General features: G+C 41.8%; 1 protein-coding gene across 1 annotated transcript in view; it reads right to left on the bottom strand.

Annotated features, from left to right (window-relative positions):
* eps8a (epidermal growth factor receptor pathway substrate 8a) overlaps positions 1-22,196 on the bottom strand; it is a 183,205-nt gene that overhangs the window by 32,110 nt on the left and 128,899 nt on the right. Inside the window, 4 exon segments of the mRNA XM_036956775.1 lie at positions 2,286-2,360; positions 2,469-2,557; positions 3,265-3,391; positions 8,768-8,841. Of these exon segments, the coding sequence (XP_036812670.1) occupies positions 2,286-2,360; positions 2,469-2,557; positions 3,265-3,391; positions 8,768-8,841 (365 nt within the window).

Here is a 22,196-nt window from a genome sequence, read left to right as displayed (position 1 = left end):
GAAGAGTTTAAACCATTACCCTCTCCTTCATCACTAACTACTAGGCTCTTAAACCATTACCCTAACCCTCACCACTAACTACTAGGCTCTTAGCCAGCTCTGTCCCTCCAGAGGTCTGGATCATCTGGAGGAGAAGAGTTTAAACCATTACCCTCACCACTAACTACTAGACTCTTAAACCATTACCCTAACCCTCACCACTAAATACTAGGCTCTTAAACCATTACCCTAACCCTCACCACTAACTACTAGGCTATTAAAACATTAACATCACGCCCTCACCACTAACTACTAGACTCTTAGCCAGCTCTGTCCCTCCAGAAGTCTGGATCACCTGGAGGAGAAGAGTTTAAACCATTATCCTCACCACTAACTACTAGGCTCTTAAACCATTACCCTAACCCTCACCACTAACTCCTAGGCTCTTAAACCATTACCCTAACCCTCACCACTAACTACTAGGCTCTTAAACCATTACCCTAACCCTCACCACTAACTACTCTTAAACCATTACCCTAACCCTCACCACTAACTACTAGGCTCTTAAACCATTACCCTAACCCTCACCACTAACTACTAGGCTCTTAAACCATTACCCTAACCCTCACCACTAACTCCTAGGCTCTTAGCCAGCTCTGACCCTCCAGAGGTCTGGATCACCTGGAAGGTTGTGGGGACGGAGTGGAGTGGAATCTGGCTTAACCATGCATAACAGAGCAGAGCAGTCTGTCTCTCACCCTCCTGACTGGTGTGAACAGGAACAGAACATGGAATAACAGAGTAGAGCAGTCTGTCTCTCACCATCCTGACTGGTGTGAACAGGAACATAACATGGAATAACAGAGTAGAGCAGTCTGTCTCTCACCATCCTGACTGGTGTGAACAGGAACATAACATGGAATAACAGAGTAGAGCAGTCTGTCTCTCACCATCCTGAGTGGTGTGAACAGGAACATAACATGGAATAACAGAGTAGAGCAGTCTGTCTCTCACCATCCTGAGTGGTGTGAACAGGAACAGGAACATAACATGGAATAACAGAGTAGAGCAGTCTGTCTCTCACCATCCTGAGTGGTGTGAACAGGAACAGAACATGGAATAACAGAGTAGAGCAGTCTGTCTCTCACCATCCTGACTGGTGTGAACAGGAACAGAACATGGAATAACAGAGTAGAGCAGTCTGTCTCTCACAATCCTGAGTGGTGTGAACAGGAACATAACATGGAATAACAGAGTAGAGCAGTCTGTCTCTCACCATCCTGACTGGTGTGAACAGGAACAGAACATGGAATAACAGAGTAGAGCAGTCTGTCTCTCACCATCCTGACTGGTGTGAACAGGAACATAACATGGAATAACAGAGTAGAGCAGTCTGTCTCTCACCATCCTGAGTGGTGTGAACAGGAACAGAACATGGAATAACAGAGTAGAGCAGTCTGTCTCTCACCATCCTGCCTGGTGTGAACAGGAACAGAACATGGAATAACAGAGTAGAGCAGTCTGTCTCTCACCATCCTGACTGGTGTGAACAGGAACATAACATGGAATAACAGAGTAGAGCAGTCTGTCTCTCACCATCCTGCCTGGTGTGAACAGGAACATAACATGGAATAACAGAGTAGAGCAGTCTGTCTCTCACCATCCTGAGTGGTGTGAACAGGAACATAACATGGAATAACAGAGTAGAGCAGTCTGTCTCTCACCATCCTGAGTGGTGTGAACAGGAACAGGAACATAACATGGAATAACAGAGTAGAGCAGTCTGTCTCTCACCATCCTGACTGGTGTGAACAGGAACAGAACATGGAATAATAGAGTAGAGCAGTCTGTCTCTCACCATCCTGACTGGTGTGAACAGGAACATAACATGGAATAACAGAGTAGAGCAGTCTGTCTCTCACCATCCTGACTGGTGTGAACAGGAACAGAACATGGAATAACAGAGTAGAGCAGTCTGTCTCTCACCATCCTGCCTGGTGTGAACAGGAACATAACATGGAATAACAGAGTAGAGCAGTCTGTCTCTCACCATCCTGACTGGTGTGAACAGGAACATAACATGGAATAACAGAGTAGAGCAGTCTGTCTCTCACCATCCTGAGTGGTGTGAACAGGAACATAACATGGAATAACAGAGTAGAGCAGTCTGTCTCTCACCATCCTGAGTGGTGTGAACAGGAACATAACATGGAATAACAGAGTAGAGCAGTCTGTCTCTCACCATCCTGAGTGGTGTGAACAGGAACATAACATGGAATAACAGAGTAGAGCAGTCTGTCTCTCACCATCCTGAGTGGTGTGAACAGGAAGTGGACCAGATCATCAGCGCTGGGGTTCTGGATGTGGGACTTCAACTTCCCCTGGAGGAGAGAGACATGGAAAGACATACAAATGTAAAAGAATGTTAGATGTTTTTTTTTACAGTTAAAGTATATATGAAATAACATCATTCATCTTTGGTGTCTTACCAGCAGGTTGAAGGCATGTTTGAACTTCTGGAAACAGTCAACAAACTCCTCCTGAGTGGGAGGCTTGGCTCGCAGTGTTAGCACTCCCTCTGGTGGACAGAGAGAGACATGACAGGTAACACAGAATTACAGTAGGATAGTCACTAGTCTAGTACATACAGTATTACAGTAGGAGAGAGAGAGACATGACAGGTAACACTCAGTATTACAGTAGGATAGTCCCTAGTCTAGTACATGCAGTATTACAGTAGGATAGGCACTAGTCACTAGTCTAGTACATACAGTAATACAGTAGGACAGTCACTAGTCACTAGTCAAGCAACATCAATTGTTTTCCTAATTGTTTCCTGTTTTGATGTAAATGGGAAACAGTAACGAGGTCATGGAGAGTAGAATGAAGATCAGGACCAGGCCAGAAGGACTACAAACTAGATCTAAAGAACTACACCACCCAACAGTAACGAGGTCATGGAGGGTAGAAGATCAGGACCAGGCCAGAAGGACTACAAACTAGATCTAAAGAACTACACCACCCAACAGTAACGAGGTCATGGACAGAAGAAGGAAGATCAGGACCAGGCCAGAAGGACTACAAACTAGATCTAAAGAACTACACCACCCAACAGTAACGAGGTCACGGAGAGTAGAATTAAGATCAGGACCAGGCCCAGAAGGACTACAAACTAGATCTAAAGAACTACAACACCCAACAGTAACGAGGTCATGTACAGTAGAATGAAGATCAGGACCAGGCCAGGAGGACTACAAACTAGATCTAAAGAACTACAACACCCACCTCCGGGTCCCTTCTTCTTGTTCTTTTTAGATTTCTTCCTCTTAGAGAGCTCGTTGAAGGCCTCAGCCGCTTTCTGCAGTTTGGTCACGAAGAACTCGATGTGGTCCAGAATGTGGTTCAGGATTTGCTGCAAGAGAAGACAGTAGTAGTGTTTAAAAGACAGACTTCCACAGACAGACTTCCTGTGTTAATCACTAAATGAAGTCATGTAATGTAATGTAGGTGTAGATTGACAGTCGCTGCCAGGCTCAACATGAGCTGTGTTGTTGTTGTTGGAGATGCTGCTATAGTCGATCAGTGTAAAACACTAGGACTTTCCTTTACAACAGCAGTCGCTGCCAGGCTCAACATGAGCTGTGTTGTTGTTGTTGCTGGAGATGCTGCTATAGTCGATCAGTGTAAAACACTAGGACTTTCCTTTACAACAGCAGTCGCTGCCAGGCTCAACATGAGCTGTGTTGTTGTTGTTGGAGATGCTGCTATAGTCGATCAGTGTTAAACACTAGGACTTTCCTTTACAACAGCAGTCGCTGCCAGGCTCAACATGAGCTGTGTTGTTGTTGTTGCTGGAGATGCTGCTATAGTCGATCAGTGTAAAACACTAGGACTTTCCTTTACAACAGCAGTCGCTGCCAGGCTCAACATCAGCTGTGTTGTTGTTGTTGCTGGAGATGCTGCTATAGTCGATCAGTGTAAAACACTAGGACTTTCCTTTACAACAGCAGTCGCTGCCAGGCTCAACATGAGCTGTGTTGTTGTTGTTGCTGGAGATGCTGCTATAGTCGATCAGTGTAAAACACTAGGACTTTCCTTTACAACAGCAGTCGCTGCCAGGCTCAACATCAGCTGTGTTGTTGTTGTTGCTGGAGATGCTGCTATAGTCGATCAGTGAAAAACACTAGGACTTTCCTTTACAACAGCAGTCGCTGCCAGGCTCAACATGAGCTGTGTTGTTGTTGTTGCTGGAGATGCTGCTATAGTCGATCAGTGAAAAACACTAGGACTTTCCTTTACAACAGCAGTCGCTGCCAGGCTCAACATGAGCTGTGTTGTTGTTGTTGCTGGAGATGCTGCTATAGTCGATCAGTGTAAAACACTAGGACTTTCCTTTACAACAGCAGTCGCTGCCAGGCTCAACATGAGCTGTGTTGTTGTTGTTGCTGGAGATGCTGCTATAGTCGATCAGTGTAAAACACTAGGACTTTCCTTTACAACAGCAGTCGCTGCCAGGCTCAACATGAGCTGTGTTGTTGTTGTTGCTGGAGATGCTGCTATAGTCGATCAGTGTAAAACACTAGGACTTTCCTTTACAACAGCAGTCGCTGCCAGGCTCAACATGAGCTGTGTTGTTGTTGTTGCTGGAGATGCTGCTATAGTCGATCAGTGAAAAACACTAGGACTTTCCTTTACAACAGCAGTCGCTGCCAGGCTCAACATCAGCTGTGTTGTTGTTGTTGCTGGAGATGCTGCTATAGTCGATCAGTGTAAAACACTAGGACTTTCCTTTACAACAGCAGTCGCTGCCAGGCTCAACATGAGCTGTGTTGTTGTTGTTGCTGGAGATGCTGCTATAGTCGATCAGTGTAAAACACTAGGACTTTCCTTTACAACAGCAGTCGCTGCCAGGCTCAACATGAGCTGTGTTGTTGTTGTTGCTGGAGATGCTGCTATAGTCGATCAGTGAAAAACACTAGGACTTTCCTTTACAACAGCAGTCGCTGCCAGGCTCAACATGAGCTGTGTTGTTGTTGTTGCTGGAGATGCTGCTATAGTCGATCAGTGTAAAACACTAGGACTTTCCTTTACAACAGCAGTCGCTGCCAGGCTCAACATGAGCTGTGTTGTTGTTGTTGCTGGAGATGCTGCTATAGTCGATCAGTGTAAAACACTAGGACTTTCCTTTACAACAGCAGTCGCTGCCAGGCTCAACATGAGCTGTGTTGTTGTTGTTGCTGGAGATGCTGCTATAGTCGATCAGTGTAAAACACTAGGACTTTCCTTTACAACAGCAGTCGCTGCCAGGCTCAACATGAGCTGTGTTGTTGTTGTTGCTGGAGATGCTGCTATAGTCGATCAGTGAAAAACACTAGGACTTTCCTTTACAACAGCAGTCGCTGCCAGGCTCAACATGAGCTGTGTTGTTGTTGTTGCTGGAGATGCTGCTATAGTCGATCAGTGTAAAACACTAGGACTTTCCTTTACAACAGCAGTCGCTGCCAGGCTCAACATGAGCTGTGTTGTTGTTGTTGCTGGAGATGCTGCTATAGTCGATCAGTGAAAAACACTAGGACTTTCCTTTACAACAGCAGTCGCTGCCAGGCTCAACATGAGCTGTGTTGTTGTTGTTGCTGGAGATGCTGCTATAGTCGATCAGTGTAAAACACTAGGACTTTCCTTTACAACAGCAGTCGCTGCCAGGCTCAACATGAGCTGTGTTGTTGTTGTTGCTGGAGATGCTGCTATAGTCGATCAGTGTAAAACACTAGGACTTTCCTTTACAACAGCAGTCGCTGCCAGGCTCAACATGAGCTGTGTTGTTGTTGTTGCTGGAGATGCTGCTATAGTCGATCAGTGTAAAACACTAGGACTTTCCTTTACAACAGCAGTCGCTGCCAGGCTCAACATGAGCTGTGTTGTTGTTGTTGCTGGAGATGCTGCTATAGTCGATCAGTGAAAAACACTAGGACTTTCCTTTACAACAGCAGTCGCTGCCAGGCTCAACATGAGCTGTGTTGTTGTTGTTGCTGGAGATGCTGCTATAGTCGATCAGTGTAAAACACTAGGACTTTCCTTTACAACAGCAGTCGCTGCCAGGCTCAACATGAGCTGTGTTGTTGTTGTTGCTGGAGATGCTGCTATAGTCGATCAGTGAAAAACACTAGGACTTTCCTTTACAACAGCAGTCGCTGCCAGGCTCAACATGAGCTGTGTTGTTGTTGTTGCTGGAGATGCTGCTATAGTCGATCAGTGTAAAACACTAGGACTTTCCTTTACAACAGCAGTCGCTGCCAGGCTCAACATGAGCTGTGTTGTTGTTGTTGCTGGAGATGCTGCTATAGTCGATCAGTGAAAAACACTAGGACTTTCCTTTACAACAGCAGTCGCTGCCAGGCTCAACATCAGCTGTGTTGTTGTTGTTGCTGGAGATGCTGCTATAGTCGATCAGTGTAAAACACTAGGACTTTCCTTTACAACAGCAGTCGCTGCCAGGCTCAACATCAGCTGTGTTGTTGTTGCTGGAGATGCTGCTATAGTCGATCAGTGTAAAACACTAGGACTTTCCTTTACAACAGCAGTCGCTGCCAGGCTCAACATCAGCTGTGTTGTTGTTGCTGGAGATGCTGCTATAGTCGATCAGTGAAAAACACTAGGACTTTCCTTTACAACAGCAGTCGCTGCCAGGCTCAACATGAGCTGTGTTGTTGTTGCTGGAGATGCTGCTATAGTCGATCAGTGTAAAACACTAGGACTTTCCTTTACAACAGCAGTCGCTGCCAGGCTCAACATGAGCTGTGTTGTTGTTGCTGGAGATGCTGCTATAGTCGATCAGTGTAAAACACTAGGACTTTCCTTTACAACAGCAGTCGCTGCCAGGCTCAACATCAGCTGTGTTGTTGTTGTTGCTGGAGATGCTGCTATAGTCGATCAGTGTAAAACACTAGGACTTTCCTTTACAACAGCAGTCGCTGTTTATCTCTTCTCCGTGTATTTTCCAAGCTTGGCGAAAAAGAATAGCGTGGGAGAGGAGGGTAGTGCCTCATACTGTATCACATGTTGCATTTACTTTAAATCTGTAGTGATTAACTACAGAAGAGACTACTGATCCAAGACTCCTAATAGTGGTGTATCCTTGTTGTTACTACAGAACAGACTACTGATCCAAGGCTCCTAATAGTGGTGTATCCTTGTTGTTACTACAGAACAGACTACTGATCTACAGCTCCTAATAGTGGTGTATCCTTGTTGTTACTACAGAACATACTACTGATCTACAGCTCCTAATAGTGGTGTATCCTTGTTGTTACTACAGAACAGACTACTGATCTACAGCTCCTAATAGTGGTGTATCCTTGTTGTTACTACAGAACATACTACTGATCTACAGCTCCTAATAGTGGTGTATCCTTGTTGTTACTACAGAACAGACTACTGATCTACAGCTCCTAATAGTGGTGTATCCTTGTTGTTACTACAGAACATACTACTGATCTACAGCTCCTAATAGTGGTGTATCCTTGTTGTTACTACAGAACAGACTACTGATCTACAGCTCCTAATAGTGGTGTATCCTTGTTGTTACTACAGAACATACTACTGATCTACAGCTCCTAATAGTGGTGTATCCTTGTTGTTACTACAGAAGAGACTACTGATCTACAGCTCCTAATAGTGGTGTATCCTTGTTGTTACTACAGAACATACTACTGATCTACAGCTCCTAATAGTGGTGTATCCTTGTTGTTACTACAGAAGAGACTACTGATCCAAGACTCCTAATAGTGGTGTATCCTTGTTGTTACTACAGAACAGACTACTGATCTACAGCTCCTAATAGTGGTGTATCCTTGTTGTTACTACAGAAGAGACTACTGATCTACAGCTCCTAATAGTGGTGTATCCTTGTTGTTACTACAGAACAGACTACTGATCTACAGCTCCTAATAGTGGTGTATCCTTGTTGTTACTACAGAACATACTACTGATCTACAGCTCCTAATAGTGGTGTATCCTTGTTGTTACTACAGAACATACTACTGATCTACAGCTCCTAATAGTGGTGTATCCTTGTTGTTACTACAGAACATACTACTGATCTACAGCTCCTAATAGTGGTGTATCCTTGTTGTTACTACAGCCGTGTTCTATTGGTTAGTATTAGAAGCACCTATATATGTCTGAAACTGTCATTCACACTAGTTTCCACTCATCTGAACATGGCATCTCATCATCACCTGAGACCTGACTCCAGATCAGCCTGTAGGTGAAACTAACCACCAGTCTGCAGTATTGAAGAACCAAACAAACGACTGAGGACCTGACTCCAGATCAGCCTGTAGGTGAAACTAACCACCAGTCTGCAGTATTGAAGAACCAAACAAACGACTGAAGACCTGACTCCAGATCAGCCTGTAGGTGAAACTACTCATCAGTCTGCAGTATTGAAGAACCAAACAAACGACTGAAGACCTGACTCCAGATCAGCCTGTAGGTGAAACTACTCATCAGTCTGCAGTATTGAAGAAACAAACGGATAGTTTCTTTCCTCCAACGATACTAGATCTATTAAACACACATTCCTGGACGCACACTGACACTACTGACTCTGCTGACTCTGCCGACACTCTGCTGACAGACTCACAGAGAGCGAGGTAGACGGACTGACAGACAGACGGTATCAGTATGTGGTATCTGGACGGACTCACAGAGAGCGAGGTAGACGGACTGACAGACAGACGGTATCAGTATGTGGTATCTGGACGGACGGACAGTGGGAAACACTCACCACGTCTCGATCCACTCTGGTAGCCATCATCTCCGAAGGTTCATTCTGGTCAGAATACTGAGGCTGTTTATCATCTGATAGAAACAGGTGGAGAGAGAGGAGGGGAAGGAGGGGGAGGAGAGGGAAGAGGGGGGGAGGGGGAAGAGAGGGAGGAGGGGGAGGAGAGGGAGGAGGGGGAAGAGAGGGAGAGGGAAAAGAGGGGGAAGAGGGGGAGGAGGGGGAGGAGAGGGAAGAGGGGGAAGAGGGGGAGGAGAGGGAAGAGGGGGAGGAGAGGGAGGAGGGGGAAGAGAGGGAGGAGGGGGAGGAGAGGGAGGAGGGGGAAGAGAGGGAGGAGAGGGAGGAGGGGGAAGAGGGGGAGGAGGGGAGGAGAGGGAGGAGGGGGAAGAGGTGGAGGAGGGGGAGGAGAGGGAGGAGGGGGAAAAGGGGAAAGAGAAGGGAATTAGAACAGTGATCTTCCCAATGACCTTATTCTCAAATCAAATCAAATGTTTTTTGTCACATTGTCCCAGTGATGTAATGGGCCTTACGTACTACCCTCTGCAGGGCCTTACTACTACCCTCTCTAGGGCCTTACTACTACCCTCTGTAGGGCCTTACTACTACCCTCTGTAGGGCCTTACTACTACCCTCTGTAGGGCCTTACTACTACCCTCTGTAGGGCCTTACTACTACCCTCTGTAGGGCCTTACTACTACCCTCTGTAGGGCCTTACTACTACCCTCTGTAGGGCCTTACTACTACCATCTGTAGGGCCTTACTACTACCCTCTGTTTCAGTTCTGTATCAGGTATAAAGGACCGGAGTCATTCAGTGTGTTTCAGTTCTGTATCAGGTATAAAGGACCGGAGTCATTCAGTGTGTTTCAGTGCTGTATCAGGTATAAAGGACCGGAGTCATTCAGTGTGTTTCAGTGCTGTATCAGGTATAAAGGACCGGAGTCATTCAGTGTGTTTCAGTTCTGTATCAGGTATAAAGGACCGGAGTCATTCAGTGTGTTTCAGTGCTGTATCAGGTATAAAGGACCGGAGTCATTCAGTGTGTTTCAGTTCAGTATCAGGTATAAAGGACCGGAGTCATTCAGTGTGTTTCAGTTCTGTATCAGGTATAAAGGACCGGAGTCATTCAGTGTGTTTCAGTTCTGTATCAGGTATAAAGGACCGGAGTCATTCAGTGTGTTTCAGTTCTGTATCAGGTATAAAGGACCGGAGTCATTCAGTGTGTTTCAGTTCTGTATCAGGTATAAAGGACCGAAGTCATTCAGTGTGTTTCAGTTCTGTATCAGGTATAAAGGACCGGAGTCATTCAGTGTGTTTCAGTTCTGTATCAGGTATAAAGGACCGGAGTCATTCAGTGTGTTTCAGTTCTGTATCAGGTATAAAGGACCGGAGTCATTCAGTGTGTTTCAGTTCTGTATCAGGTATAAAGGACCGGAGTCATTCAGTGTGTTTCAGTTCTGCATCAGGTATAAAGGACCGGAGTCATTCAGTGTGTTTCAGTTCTGTATCAGGTATAAAGGACCGGAGTCATTATGTGTGTTTCAGTGCTGTATCAGGTATAACGGACCGGAGTCATTCAGTGTGTTTCAGTTCTGTATCAGGTATAAAGGACCGGAGTCATTCAGTGTTTTTCAGTTCTGTGTCAGGTAAAAAGGACCGGAGTCATTCAGTGTGTTTCAGTGCTGTATCAGGTATAAAGGACCGGAGTCATTCAGTGTGTTTCAGTTCTGTATCAGGTATAAAGGACCGGAGTCATTCAGTGTGTTTCAGTGCTGTATCAGGTATAAAGGACCGGAGTCATTCAGTGTGTTTCAGTTCAGTATCAGGTATAAAGGACCGGAGTCATTCAGTGTGTTTCAGTTCTGTATCAGGTATAAAGGACCGGAGTCATTCAGTGTGTTTCAGTTCTGTATCAGGTATAAAGGACCGGAGTCATTCAGTGTGTTTCAGTTCTGTATCAGGTATAAAGGACCGGAGTCATTCAGTGTGTTTCAGTTCTGTATCAGGTATAAAGGACCGGAGTCATTCAGTGTGTTTCAGTTCTGTATCAGGTATAAAGGACCGGAGTCATTCAGTGTGTTTCAGTTCTGTATCAGGTATAAAGGACCGGAGTCATTCAGTGTGTTTCAGTTCTGTATCAGGTATAAAGGACCGGAGTCATTCAGTGTGTTTCAGTTCTGTATCAGGTATAAAGGACCGGAGTCATTCAGTGTGTTTCAGTTCTGTATCAGGTATAAAGGACCGGAGTCATTCAGTGTGTTTCAGTTCTGTATCAGGTATAAAGGACCGGAGTCATTATGTGTGTTTCAGTGCTGTATCAGGTATAACGGACCGGAGTCATTCAGTGTGTTTCAGTTCTGTATCAGGTATAAAGGACCGGAGTCATTCAGTGTGTTTTAGTTCTGTATCAGGTATAAAGGACCGGAGTCATTCAGTGTGTTTCAGTTCTGTATCAGGTATAAAGGACCGGAGTCATTCAGTGTGTTTCAGTTCTGTACCAGGTATAAAGGACCGGAGTCATTCAGTGTGTTTCAGTTCTGTATCAGGTATAAAGGACCGGAGTCATTCAGTGTGTTTCAGTTCTGTATCAGGTATAAAGGACCGGAGTCATTCAGTGTGTTTCAGTTCTGTATCAGGTATAAAGGACTCGAGTCATTCAGTGTGTTTCAGTTCTGTATCAGGTATAAAGGACCGGAGTCATTCAGTGTGTTTCAGTTCTGTATCAGGTATAAAGGACCGGAGTCATTCAGTGTGTTTCAGTTCTGTATCAGGTATAAAGGACCGGAGTCATTCAGTGTGTTTCAGTGCTGTATCAGGTATAAAGGACCGGAGTCATTCAGTGTGTTTCAGTTCAGTATCAGGTATAAAGGACCGGAGTCATTCAGTGTGTTTCAGTTCTGTATCAGGTATAAAGGACCGGAGTCATTCAGTGTGTTTCAGTTCTGTATCAGGTATAAAGGACCTTCAGTAATAATTATGTGTCATTAAGTAGTAATAATAGTAGTAAGCTGTTTGAGTTTAGTTGTTGTATTTGTTGTTGTTGTTGTTGTATTAGTTGTAGTTGTTGCAGTAGATGTTGTTGTTGTTGTTGTTGTTGTTGTTGTTGTAGTTGTTGTATTAGTTGTAGTTGTTGTAGTAGATGTTGTTGTTGTTGTATTGGTTGTAGTTGTTGAAGTAGATGTTGTTGTAGTTGTTGTTGTATTAGTTGTAGTTGTTGTAGTAGATGTTGTTGTTGTTGTTGTTGTTGTATTAGTTGTAGTTGTTGTAGTAGATGTTGTTGTAGTTGTTGTTGTTGTATTAGTTGTAGTTGTTGAAGTAGATGTTGCTGTTGTTGTTGTATTAGTTGTAGTTGTTGTTGTATTAGTTGTAGTTGTTGTTGTAGTTGTATTAGTTGTAGTTGTTGAAGTAGATGTTGCTGTTGTTGTTGTTGTATTAGTTGTAGTTGTTGTTGTATTAGTTGTAGTAGATGTTGTTGTTGTATTAGTTGTTGTTGTAGTTGTATTAGTTGTAGTTGTTGTAGTAGATGTTGTTGTTGTTGTTGTTGTTGTTGTTGTTGTATTAGTTGGAGTTGTTGTAGTAGATGTAGTTGTTGTAGTTGTAGTTGTTGTTGTATTAGTTGTAGTTGTTGTAGTAGATGTTGTTGTTGTAGTTGTTGTATTAGTTGTTGTTGTTGTAGTTGTAGTTGTTGTTGTATTAGTTGTAGTTGTTGTAGTAGATGTTGTTGTTGTAGTAGATGTTGTTGTTGTTGTAGTTGTTGTATTAGTTGTAGTTGTTGTTGTATTAGTTGTAGTTGTTATTGTAGTTGTTGTTGTAGTTGTTGAAGTAGATGTTGTTGTTGTTTTTGTAGTTGTTGTTGTATTAGTTGTAGTTGTTGTAGTAGATGTTGTTGTTGTTGTTGTATTAGTTGGAGTTGTTGAAGTAGATGTTGTTGTTGTTGTTGTTGTTGTATTAGTTGTAGTTGTTGTAGTAGATGTAGTTGTTGTAGTTGTAGTTGTTGTTGTATTAGTTGTAGTTGTTGTAGTAGATGTTGTTGTTGTTGTTGTTGTTGTTGTAGTTGTTGTATTAGTTGTAGTTGTTGTGGTAGATGTTGTAGTTGTAGTTGTTGTTGTATTAGTTGTAGTTGTTGTAGTTGTTGTTGTATTAGTTGTAGTTGTTGAAGTAGATGTTGTTGTAGTTGTTGTAGTAGATGTAGTTGTTGTATTAGTTGGAGTTGTTGTAGTAGATGTAGTTGTTGTAGTTGTAGTTGTTGTTGTATTAGTTGTAGTTGTTGTAGTAGATGTAGTTGTTGTTGTAGATGTTGTTGTTGTAGTAGATGTTGTAGTTGTTGTATTAGTTGTAGTTGTTGTAGTAGATGTAGTTGTTGTTGTAGATGTTGTTGTTGTAGTAGATGTTGTAGTTGTTGTATTAGTTGGAGTTGTTGTAGTAGATGTAGTTGTTGTAGTTGTAGTTGTTGTTGTATTAGTTGTAGTTGTTGTAGTAGATGTAGTTGTTGTTGTAGATGTTGTTGTTGTAGTAGATGTTGTAGTTGTTGTATTAGTTGTAGTTGTTGTAGTAGATGTAGTTGTTGTTGTTGTTGTATTAGTTGTAGTTGTTGTAGTAGATGTAGTTGTTGTAGTAGATGTTGTTGTTGTAGTAGATGTTGTAGTTGTTGTAGTAGATGTAGTTGTTGTTGTAGTTGTAGTTGTTGTTGTAGTTGTTGTAGTAGATGTTGTTGTTGTAGTAGATGTTGTAGTTGTTGTATTAGTTGTAGTTGTTGTAGTAGATGTAGTTAATGTTGTATTAGTTGTAGTTGTTGTAGTAGATGTAGTTGTTGTAGTTGTTGTAGTAGATGTTGTAGTTGTTGTATTAGTTGTAGTTGTTGTAGTAGATGTTGTTGTAGTTGTTGTTGTTGTTGTAGTTGTTGTTGTATTAGTTGTAGTTGTTGTAGTAGATGTTGTAGTTGTTGTATTAGTTGTAGTTGTTGTAGTAGATGTTGTTGTAGTTGTAGTTGTTGTTGTATTAGTTGTTGTTGTAGTAGATGTTGTTGTAGTAGATGTTGTTGTAGTTGTAGTTGTTGTTGTAGATGTTGTTGTTGTAGTAGATGTTGTAGTTGTTGAAGTAGATGTTGTTGTAGTTGTAGTTGTTGTTGTAGTAGATGTTGTTGTAGTAGATGTTGTTGTAGTTGTAGTTGTTGTTGTAGATGTTGTTGTTGTAGTAGATGTTGTAGTTGTTGAAGTAGATGTTGTAGTTGTTGTATTAGTTGTAGTTGTTGTATTAGTTGTAGTTGTTGTAGTAGATGTAGTTGTTGTTGTTGTTGTTGTATTAGTTGTAGTTGTTGTAGTAGATGTAGTTGTTGTAGTAGATGTTGTTGTTGTAGTTGTTGTAGTAGATGTTGTAGTTGTTGTAGTTGTTGTAGTAGATGTTGTAGTTGTTGTATTAGTTGTAGTTGTTGTAGTAGATGTAGTTGTTGTAGTAGATGTTGTTGTTGTAGTAGATGTTGTAGTTGTTGTATTAGTTGTAGTTGTTGTAGTAGATGTAGTTGTTGTTGTTGTATTAGTTGTAGTTGTTGTAGTAGATGTAGTTGTTGTTGTATTAGTTGTAGTTGTTGTAGTAGATGTTGTAGTTGTTGTATTAGTTGTAGTTGTTGTAGTAGATGTAGTTGTTGTTGTTGTTGTTGTATTAGTTGTAGTTGTTGAAGTAGATGTTGTAGTTGTTGTAGTAGATGTTGTTGTTGTTGTTGTTGTAGTTGTTGTTGTATTAGTTGTAGTTGTTGTAGTAGATGTTGTTGTTGTTGTTGTTGTAGTTGTTGTTGTATTAGTTGTAGTTGTTGAAGTAGATGTTGTAGTTGTTGTAGTAGATGTTGTTGTTGTTGTTGTAGTTGTTGTTGTATTAGTTGTAGTTGTTGTAGTAGATGTTGTTGTTGTTGTTGTTGTTGTAGTTGTTGTTGTATTAGTTGTAGTTGTTGTAGTAGATGTAGTTGTTGTTGTTGTTGTTGTATTAGTTGTAGTTGTTGTAGTTGTAGTTGTTGTTGTATTAGTTGTAGTTGTTGTATTAGATGTTGTTGTTGTTGTTGTAGTTGTAGTTGTTGTTGTATTAGTTGTAGTTGTAGTAGATGTTGTTGTTGTTGTTGTTGTAGTTGTTGTTGTATTAGTTGTAGTTGTTGAAGTAGATGTTGTAGTTGTAGTTGTTGTTGTAGTAGATGTTGTTGTAGTAGATGTTGTTGTAGTTGTAGTTGTTGTTGTAGATGTTGTTGTTGTAGTAGATGTTGTAGTTGTTGAAGTAGATGTTGTAGTTGTTGTATTAGTTGTAGTTGTTGTATTAGTTGTAGTTGTTGTAGTAGATGTAGTTGTTGTTGTTGTTGTTGTATTAGTTGTAGTTGTTGTAGTAGATGTAGTTGTTGTAGTAGATGTTGTTGTTGTAGTAGATGTTGTAGTTGTTGTATTAGTTGTAGTTGTTGTAGTAGATGTAGTTGTTGTTGTTGTTGTTGTATTAGTTGTAGTTGTTGTAGTAGATGTAGTTGTTGTTGTATTAGTTGTAGTTGTTGTAGTAGATGTTGTAGTTGTTGTATTAGTTGTAGTTGTTGTAGTAGATGTAGTTGTTGTTGTTGTTGTTGTATTAGTTGTAGTTGTTGAAGTAGATGTTGTAGTTGTTGTAGTAGATGTTGTTGTTGTTGTTGTTGTAGTTGTTGTTGTATTAGTTGTAGTTGTTGTAGTAGATGTTGTTGTTGTTGTTGTTGTTGTAGTTGTTGTTGTATTAGTTGTAGTTGTTGAAGTAGATGTTGTAGTTGTTGTAGTAGATGTTGTTGTTGTTGTTGTAGTTGTTGTTGTATTAGTTGTAGTTGTTGTAGTAGATGTTGTTGTTGTTGTTGTTGTTGTAGTTGTTGTATTAGTTGTAGTTGTTGTAGTAGATGTAGTTGTTGTTGTTGTTGTTGTATTAGTTGTAGTTGTTGTAGTTGTTGTAGTTGTAGTTGTTGTTGTATTAGTTGTAGTTGTTGTATTAGATGTTGTTGTTGTTGTTGTAGTTGTAGTTGTTGTTGTATTAGTTGTAGTTGTAGTAGATGTTGTTGTTGTTGTTGTTGTAGTTGTTGTTGTATTAGTTGTAGTTGTTGAAGTAGATGTTGTAGTTGTTGTAGTAGATGTTGTTGTTGTTGTTGTAGTTGTTGTTGTATTAGTTGTAGTTGTTGTAGTAGATGTTGTTGTTGTAGTAGATGTTGTTGTTGTTGTAGTTGTTGTTGTATTAGTTGTAGTTGTTGTAGTAGATGTTGTTGTTGTTGTTGTTGTAGTTGTTGTTGTAGTTGTTGTAGTAGATGTTGTAGTTGTTGTAGTAGATGTTGTTGTTGTTGTAGTTGTTGTTGTATTAGTTGTAGTTGTTGTTGTAGATGTAGTTAATGTTGTATTAGATGTAGTTGTTGTAGTAGATGTAGTTAATGTTGTATTAGATGTAGTTGTTGAAGTAGATGTTGTTGTTGTAGTAGATGTTGTTGTTGTTGTAGTTGTTGTTGTATTAGTTGTAGTTGTTGTTGTAGATGTAGTTAATGTTGTATTAGATGTAGTTGTTGTAGTAGATGTAGTTAATGTTGTATTAGTTGTAGTTGTTGAAGTAGATGTTGTTGTTGTTGTATTAGTTGTAGTTGTTGTAGTAGATGTTGTTGTTGTAGTTGTTGTTGTATTAGTTGTAGTTGTTGAAGTAGATGTTGTTGTAGTTGTTGTTGTATTAGTTGTAGTTGTTGTAGTAGATGTTGTTGTTGTTGTAGTTGTTGTTGTATTAGTTGTAGTTGTTGTAGTAGATGTAATTAATGTTGTATTAGATGTAGTTGTTGAAGTAGATGTTGTTGTTGTAGTTGTTGTAGTAGATGTTGTTGTTGTTGTAGTTGTTGTTGTATTAGTTGTAGTTGTTGTAGTAGATGTTGTAGTTGTTGTTGTTGTATTAGTTGTAGTTGTTGAAGTAGATGTAGTTAATGTTGTATTAGTTGTAGTTGTTGTAGTAGATGTTGTAGTTGTTGTTGTTGTATTAGTTGTAGTTGTTGAAGTAGATGTTGTTGTTGTTGTTGTTGTTGTAGTTGTTGTTGTATTAGTTGTAGTTGTTGAAGTAGATGTTGTTGTTGTAGTTGTTGTAGTAGATGTTGTTGTTGTTGTAGTTGTTGTTGTATTAGTTGTAGTTGTTGTAGTAGATGTTGTAGTTGTTGTTGTTGTATTAGTTGTAGTTGTTGAAGTAGATGTTGTTGTAGTTGTTGTTGTATTAGTTGTAGTTGTTGAAGTAGATGTTGTTGTTGTTGTTGTATTAGTTGTAGTTGTTGTAGTAGATGTTGTTGTAGTTGTTGTTGTAGTTGTTGTTGTATTAGTTGTAGTTGTTGAAGTAGATGTTGTAGTTGTTGTATTAGTTGTAGTTGTTGAAGTAGATGTTTTTGTTGTTGTTGTATTAGTTGTAGTTGTTGTAGTAGATGTTGTTGTTGTTGTTGTAGTTGTTGTTGTATTAGTTGTAGTTGTTGAAGTAGATGTTGTAGTTGTTGAAGTAGATGTTGTTGTTGTTGTTGTATTAGTTGTAGTTGTTGAAGTAGATGTTGTAGTTGTTGTTGTATTAGTTGTAGTTGTTGTAGTAGATGTTGTTGTTGTTGTTGTAGTTGTATTTGTTGTAGTTGTTGTTGTATTAGTTGTAGTTGTTGTAGTAGATGTTGTTGTTGTTGTTGTTGTAGTTGTTGTCTCTCTTCAAAAGGAAAAAGGAAAAGCTCGTATTCCTGCTTAAGTTCCCGGAATATCATTTTCTTCTTAACCATGTGAAGATTTTTGTTGAGATAGTGATTCATTTGTCTTTTTCTTTCATTCTAAATCAGATGTAACTTTTGCTGAGTATGAGATTATCTCTCCCCTAATGTACCCTCTTAGAGGCCTCCCAAATGATATCGGAGGTTGGCTTGTCTCTGCCCTCTTGGTCTACATTTGTACTGGTAAAGATTTGTATTTTTCATTTTTAATACATTTGGGGTCCAGAAGATGTGCTCTGTTCATTCTCTATGAACAGCCAATGGTTGTGCTGTACTCCGTGTACTCCGAGGGGGATCAGACATGTCAAGTAGCTCTCAGAAACCGGTAAGTATCACAATGTAAAGCCTTGTAGAGACAGTCAGTGGTTCAGTCTCACTACATCCCCTGGTTGAACCCTTAGAACAGCTCTATCTCTCAACTATCCCCTGGTTGAACCCCTAGAACAGCTACATCTCTCAACTATCACCTGGTTGAACCCCTAGAACAGCTCTATCTCTCAACTATCACCTGGTTGAACCCCTAGAACAGCTCTATCTCTCAACTATCACCTGGTTGAACCCCTAGAACAGCTCTATCTCTCAACTATCACCTGGTTGAACCCCTAGAACAGCTCTATCTCTCAACTGGCACCTGGTTGAACCCCTAGAACAGCTCTATCTCTCAAATCTCTCAACTATCACCTGGTTGAACCCCTAGAACAGCTCTATCTCTCAACTATCCCCTGGTTGAACCCCTAGAACAGCTCTATCTTTCAACTATCCCCTGGGTGAACCCCTAGAACAGCTCTATCTCTCAACTATCACCTGGTTGAACCCCTAGAACAGCTCTATCTCTCAACTATCACCTGGTTGAACCCCTAGAACAGCTCTATCTGTCACTACATCACCTGGTTGAACCCCTAGAACAGCTCTATCTCTCAACTATCACCTGGTTGAACCCCTAGAACAGCTCTATCTCTCAACTATCACCTGGTTGAACCCCTAGAACAGCACTTTCTCTCAACTATCACCTGGTTGAACCCCTAGAACAGCTCTATCTCTCAACTATCCCCTGGTTGAACCCCTAGAACAGCTCTATCTTTCAACTATCCCCTGGGTGAACCCCTAGAACAGCTCTATCTCTCAACTATCACCTGGTTGAACCCCTAGAACAGCTCTATCTCTCAACTATCACCTGGTTGAACCCCTAGAACAGCTCTATCTGTCACTACATCACCTGGTTGAACCCCTAGAACAGCTCTATCTCTCAACTATCACCTGGTTGAACCCCTAGAACAGCTCTATCTCTCAACTATCACCTGGTTGAACCCCTAGAACAGCACTTTCTCTCAACTATCACCTGGTTGAACCCCTAGAACAGCTCTATCTCTGAACGATCACCTGGTTGAACCCCTAGAACAGCTCTATCTCTCAACTATCACCTGGTTGAACCCCTAGAACAGCTCTATCTCTCAACTATCACCTGGTTGAACCCATAGAACAGCTCTATCTCTCAACTATCCCCTGGTTGAACCCCTAGAACAGCTCTATCTCTCAACTATCCCCTGGTTGAACCCCTAGAACAGCTCTATCTCTCAACTATCCCCTGGTTGAAACCCTAGAACAGCTCTATCTCTCAACTATCACCTGGTTGAACCCCTAGAACAGCTCTATCTCTCAACTATCACCTGGTTGAACCCATTGAACAGCTCTATCTCTCAACTGGCACCTGGTTGAACCCCTAGAACAGCTCTATCTCTCAACTATCACCTGGTTGAACCCCTAGAACAGCTCTATCTCTCAACTATCACCTGGTTGAACCCCTAGAACAGAACTTTCTCTCAACTATCACCTGGTTGAACCCCTAGAACAGCTCTATCTCTCAACTATCACCTGGTTGAACCCCTAGAACAGCTCTATCTCTCAACTATCACCTGGTTGAACCCCTAGAACAGCTCTATCTGTCACTACATCACCTGGTTGAACCTCTAGAACAGCTCTATCTCTCAACTATCACCTGGTTGAACCCCTAGAACAGCTCTATCTCTCAACTATCACCTGGTTGAACCCCTAGAACAGCTCTATCTCTCAACTATCACCTGGTTGAACCCCTAGAACAGCTCTATCTCTCAACTATCACCTGGTTGAACCCCTAGAACAGCACTTTCTCTCAACTATCACCTGGTTGAACCCCTAGAACAGCTCTATCTCTCAACTATCACCTGGTTGAACCCCTAGAACAGCTCTATCTCTCAACTATCACCTGGATGAACCCCTAGAACAGCTCTATCTCTCAACTATCACCTGGTTGAACCCCTAGAACAGCTCTATCTCTCAACTATCACCTGGTTGAACCCATAGAACAGCTCTATCTCTCAACTATCACCTGGTTGAACCCCTAGAACAGCTCTATCTCTCAACTATCCCCTGGTTGAACCCCTAGAACAGCTCTATCTCTCAACTATCCCCTGGTTGAAACCCTAGAACAGCTCTATCTCTCAACTATCACCTGGTTGAACCCCTAAAACAGCTCTATCTCTCAACTATCACCTGGTTGAACCCCTAGAACAGCTCTATCTCTCACTACATCACCTGGTTGAACCCCTATAACAGCTCTATCTCTCAACTATCACCTGGTTGAACCCCTAGAACAGCTCTATCTCTCAACTATCACCTGGTTGAACCTCTAGAACAGCTCTATCTCTCAACTATCACCTGGTTGAACCCCTAGAACAGCTCTATCTCTCAACTATCACCTGGTTGAACCCCTAGAACAGCTCTATCTCTCAACTATCACCTGGTTGAACCCCTAGAACAGCTCTATCTCTCAACTATCACCTGGTTGAACCCCTAGAACAGCACTTTCTCTCAACTATCACCTGGTTGAACCCCTAGAACAGCTCTATCTCTCAACTATCACCTGGTTGAACCCCTAGAACAGCTCTATCTCTCAACTATCACCTGGATGAACCCCTAGAACAGCTCTATCTCTCAACTATCACCTGGTTGAACCCCTAGAACAGCTCTATCTCTCAACTATCACCTGGTTGAACCCATAGAACAGCTCTATCTCTCAACTATCACCTGGTTGAACCCCTAGAACAGCTCTATCTCTCAACTATCCCCTGGTTGAACCCCTAGAACAGCTCTATCTCTCAACTATCCCCTGGTTGAAACCCTAGAACAGCTCTATCTCTCAACTATCACCTGGTTGAACCCCTAAAACAGCTCTATCTCTCAACTATCACCTGGTTGAACCCCTAGAACAGCTCTATCTCTCACTACATCACCTGGTTGAACCCCTATAACAGCTCTATCTCTCAACTATCACCTGGTTGAACCCCTAGAACAGCTCTATCTCTCAACTATCACCTGGTTGAACCCCTAGAACAGCTCTATCTCTCAACTATCACCTGGATGAACCCCTAGAACAGCACTTTCTCTCAACTATCACCTGGTTGAACCCCTAGAACAGCTCTATCTCTCAACTATCACCTGGTTGAACCCCTAGAACAGCTCTATCTCTCAACTATCACCTGGTTGAACCCCTAGAACAGCTCTATCTCTCAACTGGCACCTGGTTGAACCCCTAGAACAGCTCTATCTCTCAAATCTCTCAACTATCACCTGGTTGAACCCCTAGAACAGCTCTATCTCTCAACTATCCCCTGGGTGAACCTCTAGAACAGCTCTATCTCTCAACTATCACCTGGTTGAACCCCTAAAACAGCTCTATCTCTCAACTATCACCTGGTTGAACCCCTAGAACAGCTCTATCTTTCAACTATCCCCTGGGTGAACTCCTAGAACAGCTCTATCTCTCACTACATCACCTGGTTGAACCTCTAGAACAGCTCTATCTCTCAACTATCACCTGGTTGAACCCCTAGAACAGCTCTATCTCTCAACTATCACCTGTTTGAACCCCTAGAACAGCTCTATCTCTCAACTATCCCCTGGTTGAACCCCTAGAACAGCTCTATATCTCAACTATCACCTGGTTGAACCCCTAGAACAGCTCTATCTGTCACTACATCACCTGGTTGAACCTCTAGAACAGCTCTATCTCTCAAATCTCTCAACTATCACCTGGTTGAACCCCTAGAACAGCTCTATCTCTCAAATCTCTCAACTATCACCTGGTTGAACCCCTAGAACAGCTCTATCTCTCAACTATCACCTGGATGAACCCCTAGAACAGCTCTATCTCTCAACTATCACCTGGTTGAACCCCTAGAACAGCTCTATCTCTCAACTATCACCTGGTTGAACCCATAGAACAGCTCTATCTCTCAACTATCACCTGGTTGAACCCCTAGAACAGCTCTATCTCTCAACTATCCCCTGGTTGAACCCCTAGAACAGCTCTATCTCTCAACTATCCCCTGGTTGAAACCCTAGAACAGCTCTATCTCTCAACTATCACCTGGTTGAACCCCTAAAACAGCTCTATCTCTCAACTATCACCTGGTTGAACCCCTAGAACAGCTCTATCTCTCACTACATCACCTGGTTGAACCCCTATAACAGCTCTATCTCTCAACTATCACCTGGTTGAACCCCTAGAACAGCTCTATCTCTCAACTATCACCTGGTTGAACCCCTAGAACAGCTCTATCTCTCAACTATCACCTGGTTGAACCCCTAGAACAGCACTTTCTCTCAACTATCACCTGGTTGAACCCCTAGAACAGCTCTATCTCTCAACTATCAC

Source organism: Oncorhynchus mykiss, chromosome 21 (assembly GCF_013265735.2).
Source record: "Oncorhynchus mykiss isolate Arlee chromosome 21, USDA_OmykA_1.1, whole genome shotgun sequence".
Taxonomy (NCBI): domain Eukaryota; kingdom Metazoa; phylum Chordata; class Actinopteri; order Salmoniformes; family Salmonidae; genus Oncorhynchus; species Oncorhynchus mykiss.
This window is presented reverse-complemented; position numbering and strand designations above follow the sequence as displayed.